The following is a 5,755-nucleotide window of genomic DNA, read 5'->3' on the forward strand; positions in this document are numbered from 1 at the left end:
ATATGTTGTACAGTCGAGTTGAGAGAAGTTTTACTGTTGTAGCAACTATAATGGATTGTGAAAAGAATAAATATAACATTTTTACTTACACTGTGCACATCATATGACTTAGTCGAACAAAACGTGACAAGATGTAATTTATGTAAAATCCGATTTGTCATTTGATTTGCTATTTAAAACGATTCAATTTCAAACTGCTTATCATTTGACTCAAAGATATCTAGCAGTTGACAACTAAATGGCGGCCACTCTTGCTCACAAAATGTTTAGCAACGTCAGAGACAGAGGCACAACTATAGGAGTAAAAGCCTTTATGATGATAAGGACAGCTGCCTCAACCTCGTCGTCTGCCAAAGTAAAATCTGGAGGCGAATATTCTCTGGGAAATAATGACGTGTCTTGGTAAATATTATTGCTACCTTATTACGTGTTAACATTGTCTTATGCATTTCATGTTTATCGAATAGTCGAAATGTTTCATTGACTGCTTCAGATATGCAGCAAAACAGCTCTGCACATTGCGACCTAACTCCTAAGGCTAAGGCTAAGTTCCTTCGACTAACTTCGCTTGATCGAATTAATTCTCATCAAATCCTCAGGAGAAAACGTTAGGACATACAACTGCAGGGCTGCTCTGTAGGTCCTTGTGCTTGGCATGCTGTGGCTATTAAAGGTATAATTGCAAATTCGCATTGCCACCGTTACATGGTTATATTATATATAGGGCCATGGACGTGCGCATGATGTTGATTGGGCCATTGGGGTGAGGTGAAAGTGTTCAGCTTCGTATCCCACTACCTGATTTATTATAAGGACCTTCATGGTCTAGATATAGCTTGAATAAAGCCCAGAGGCTGAGCCCGTGAAGCGAACATTCAACAGCACTTAGGGCACTTTCCATTAAGCGGCCAAAATGGTCAAACCGGTCGTATTTTGAATTTCGTTGAAAATATAGCCGTGAGACTGCGTTTTTCCTGCTCATCAGATGTAAATAACATTAAATCTGAATGCAGATGTCCTAAAACACTCCAAGATAACAGTAATGAAAGGAAAGCGCCGCACATATATGCAGGTTTTCGTTCAGTTGAATTATTCATGCTATTTTCTCATCAGAAAGATTCACATTTGCTTCGAAGGGCTTTTTGGAAAAGCAGGTGGGGCAGAACTAGAACTGGATGTCAAATTCACACTCTTTATCAGATACTTTTTTGCTTTGTTCAACAAAAAAGTGGGGGGCCGGGAAGTGAGATCTAGCTCTCCCTGTCTCTGCTTCGTCGTTCATGCACAGCAACATGCCCGACCACGATGACCTATAAACAAACGGTCTTCCATACACATGCAGAGTTGCCCCCGAAGAAGTATCCTGTGTTGAAATCAGACCATTATTAGCTCAGAACGTGCGTTTTGACACCTCAAGAATTTGATTGAGTGAAAGAGGAGTACAATATAACTTCACGATCACAGAAAAAAATCACAGAAATAAGCGGTTATACGTTCCTTTAAAGCCTCAGGTTTCCTTTTATCTTACAATATATTCCTAGTTTTATGTAGCCATTTTGCACCATTCTCACTAACTGGCTGTAAGATGGTATATTCACAGGGCAGTTTGATAAATTTTAAGCTAAGGCGCCTGTATAGTGAATGTAACAAGATAAAATAATTGGAGTTGCGTTTTTCAAACTCAGTTCTCCCCGATGGATTTCTTTTGTCAACCGCTGAGACATATCGGGTATAAACAAATTCATGAATATGACCCCCATAAGGAATAAATTCCAGTAAAATACATGTATATTCCATTCGTTTGAATTTAATAATATGTATACGGAATTTAAAACATTGGCTGCCATCGTTATCAATGCAACTGATTGACGTACAGCGAAGCGTGCCAATTCCAATTTTTTTTTCATTGAATATTAGAATAATAAAATTGATTTATGAACTATATGATTAGTGATGTTCTCACCCCACCAAGCTGATCAATCAGGTCGAATATATTAGAGTATAAGCTGTTTCTAAAATAATGTTTAATGAATTTAACAATTTACGTTAGTTATTGCCGGTTTTTGGCTTAACCCTATTATCAGTAATATGGCGTTTTGAGTTTGTTACGGTGATGGAATTTCAGTCATACGTTTCATAATCACATAATCATACGTTTGTTGACAAAGGGAAGAAAAATTTTTTAGCAAGTTTTCGGAGACCAAATCGATGGGACCTAAACTATAACGATAATTGGGAGGAGGCGACGGGTTTCTTTTGTAAGCGATTGCACCTACGAAAGAAATCCGTCGGGAAGGACTGAATACATGGATAAACACCGCCCATTTATCGTTCATGTTTCGGCCCTGCACATATCGACCAATAAAAACTTTTTTGTTCATAGGAAAACGAAACCGAGAAATGAATTGAACGTCACGGCAAATTCCCCATCTTGGATTCATCAACTTAATACCCATGGTTACGCTGTTGTACCAAATGTTCTTTCCTCTCAGGAATGTGATCACATCATTGAGCAAGCCTGGGAGTGGCTTTTCAAGCTGGGAACTGGTATCAACCGCGGAGACCCAAAAACGTGGACAAATGAGCGGTGGCCAAGTAATTTCAACGGTATCATTCAAAGATATCGTATCGGACATGCGCCGTTCATATGGAAGGCCCGGACAAACCCAAATGTGATCGGGGTATTCAAGGAGATCTGGGGAACAGGAGAACTGTTGACTAGTTTTGACGCAATGTGCATCTTGCGACCGGCTGAGATGGTTGAAGATTTAGAGTACACACAAAGCTGGTTCCACACTGATCAAAGTCCGAAGAAGAAAGGCTTTCATTGCGTTCAAGGTGTTCTTAACTTGGAAGAGGTACGTAAAAACATGCAGCTGATATTTTCTTAACCATAGTCAGTTGTAAAAATGGGCAGGCTCAACTCATTGCTCTAATTCAACTCATCTTCATTGCTTTAAAAATGTTTGTAGTTTGCTTTCATAAGTGATTAAAGCCTACATGCTGTACGGAGTTAGTGAATCATGAGAATCATGAGATATAATTGCCATATTGCCACCATTTAATTACGACCTAAGCCCCAAACCCCACTGGAATGTATAAACGTTGCATGAAACCCAAGAGTGTCAAAAGTCGCACATGTAATTGCTGGTACTCTACAGTCAAAATGGACAATACGTTTGCCTTTCTAAGGCTAAGTGATTTTAGCGGTGATTTAAATGTTACAAAGCTTAATATGCTCAACCAGAGCGAGTAAATTATGAGAACCATATTGCTACCATTTAAGTACAAGCTAAGCCCCAGACCCCACTGCAAACTTCAACTTTGAATGAGCCAAAGAGTGGTAGTGTGTTCGCTAATAGTCTACAGTCATGACGGAACTTAATAAAATTTCAGACGGTTTTCTTTGTTACGAGCTGTTCATACAACTCGGTTTGGATGATAAACTTGACGTGAAATATTTTGAGGTATTGCGTTTTTCAGGTAGTGATACTCCTTTATTTATTCTGTCTGGAGATCATGAATTTGGAATAAAATTGACATTGCCTTGTTTGAATCATATAATTATTGACTCTCGAGATGTCTTGTCTTTTCGGAATTTGTCTTTTTACTTTGAAATTGTCATGATTTTTTGACTAATCTCCGTTAAGTATGGTCAGAGTATTATTTGTGTTAGTCGAGGAGCCAACCGCATCGCTCCATTACCTCTTTCTAATCTGTGCATAAACGTTTCTTTAATAATATTCTTGTACGTTTACATAGTGACAATCGATAAGTAATTAAGTAATTAATGGCGCGAGCTAACAAATCACGACTAACGTGATATTTAAGTGACGTGTGAATGGTAATTGCACAGATGAAGGCTCGGGTTAACGGACCGAAAGCTTTAATTTGCAGTAATATATACTTACGTGATGTACCTACAAACTTAATTACTTAAACGTTTCTTTGTCCATAATTTTGTAGGCTTTTACTGAAGACGCTGGATTTGCTTGTTATCCAGGAAGCCACAGTTTACATCAAGAACTGTTCCAGCGTAACAATGAATACAATTCTGAAATGGATTTTAATATTATATCGAAGGACGACCTAGAATGGGTGGAACACAACAAAGGTTTAGTTCCGACTCGAATCCCCGCACCAAAAGGCAGCTTCGTTGTATTTGATAGCAGACTACTTCATTGCAATGTTCCTGCCAACGTTCCCCGCCAGAACCCAAGATGGCGGTATACATTGTATATTTGTATGACACCACGTGCTTGGGCTGACCAGAATACTCTGCAGGCTCGAGTTAAAGCGTTCAGAAATCAGCAAATGACAACGCATTGGCCACATCACCTTGGCTTGTTTCCTGATGATCCTGATTTTCCAATGTTACCGAAATTTGATCTGGGTGATGTTGGAGAGAAATTAGTTGGTCTCAAGGATTATAGCGGTAATAAACTTGTTTTAAAAGATGGGGTCGAATCTGAAAGTGGATTTAAGCCGCATGACCGACCAGCGCTTTGAAATCGTATCTTCAATATTATGTACGATTAGCAACGTTTGAGTTGTCAAAACTGAAATATTTTTCCAGTGCTGTAGAAATGAATTCACAAAAGGGGGGGGGGGGTTGCTCTTTTTGAAACTGAGATAACTAATAGATCATGACTCGTGGTAAGACCCATATATTAATAAACACTAGACTCCTGGAATAGACTAATTGTAGTTTTCCATTAAGCTAATTATTCGATCGAACGAAATTTTTCGCCTGATTTTCAATTGTGAGAATTTGACCATACGGGATTCACTTGACCCCAATGAAGGCAGATTTTGACGTTCGGGCTTCGCGAGTGAAAATATTGACTCATCATGAAAGGCTGAAAAAGAAATTGAAAAAGTTGAAAAACAACTTGCCTGTATTTATCATGAAACGTTCCAGTGTAAGCCTACACCTAATTACACGCACCGAAGCTAGCTGCTGGGTTTATGCACGAGAAGATGGGGGCTTTTTCACACGAATGCATTAGTGTCAGTAAAGTCTTTATTGTAAAATCGTAAACTACAATCAATAACAATATATTATATCGTAAACGAAAGTAAATTTATATATATGGTACTAAAGTATGTATGGATGTATGTATGACTTTCACGGAAATTCTAGACCTCAAAAAACTATACCCTATTTCCCCTTCGAGATACTACCCAAGACCTGAAGAATACTGTAGGAAAAATAAACCGTTCTTTTGAGGCTGTTTGATTAAGTTTAGATTTAATTGGGGTAAGAATAGATTTGATACATGTAGATTCTCGTCCTATTTTAATAATATCGCTGCTATTTCGCCGTTTATCAAGATGTGGTCGTTTATGGGCACGTTGACAAGTCGCAGTTAATATGCACAGGATTGAAGATTTAATATAAGCACGATTTCCAAAGTGTAAGACAAAGCGAGTGTATCATGCGGTCTATTTGCATTTTAAACAATTGAAGTTCTATACTTTTTAAAGTACGATGTGCTTCGCATCAAACAACATTTAATAGGTTCGCAAAGCGTCTAAATGAGTATGAACAGTATTGTTTATGTTCAGAAGCTTTATATTGAAGACTGGCACGTGCGCGGCATGCCGGAGTTAACACTAGAACAGGCGTCTTGTTCTTTTTATGTCTATCATTCAGATTCTTCCACGACATAGTATGGAGCAAATCTGTTCATCTAACATCGTAGTTGGCCCCTGTCATAATTCTTGCCCTATTTTTGCAATTTTTCAATGGGTA

At 38.4% G+C, this 5,755-nt stretch overlaps 1 protein-coding gene across 1 annotated transcript; it reads left to right on the plus strand.

The window, feature by feature from the left end:
- LOC114541470 (putative phytanoyl-CoA dioxygenase) lies at positions 1 to 5,320 on the plus strand. Its single transcript, XM_028561393.1, has 3 exons — positions 1 to 402; positions 2,384 to 2,858; positions 3,967 to 5,320. The coding sequence occupies exons 1-3, from the start codon at positions 239 to 241 to the stop codon at positions 4,507 to 4,509; spliced, it is 1,182 nt and encodes a 393-aa protein (XP_028417194.1). The 5' UTR covers positions 1 to 238; the 3' UTR covers positions 4,510 to 5,320.
- Positions 5,321 to 5,755: the final 435 nt, after the last annotated feature.

The sequence above is a fragment of the Dendronephthya gigantea genome, unplaced genomic scaffold (assembly GCF_004324835.1).
Source record: "Dendronephthya gigantea isolate DGI-Jeju-01 unplaced genomic scaffold, DenGig_1.0 000003F, whole genome shotgun sequence".
NCBI classification, from domain to species: Eukaryota; Metazoa; Cnidaria; class Anthozoa; order Malacalcyonacea; family Nephtheidae; genus Dendronephthya; species Dendronephthya gigantea.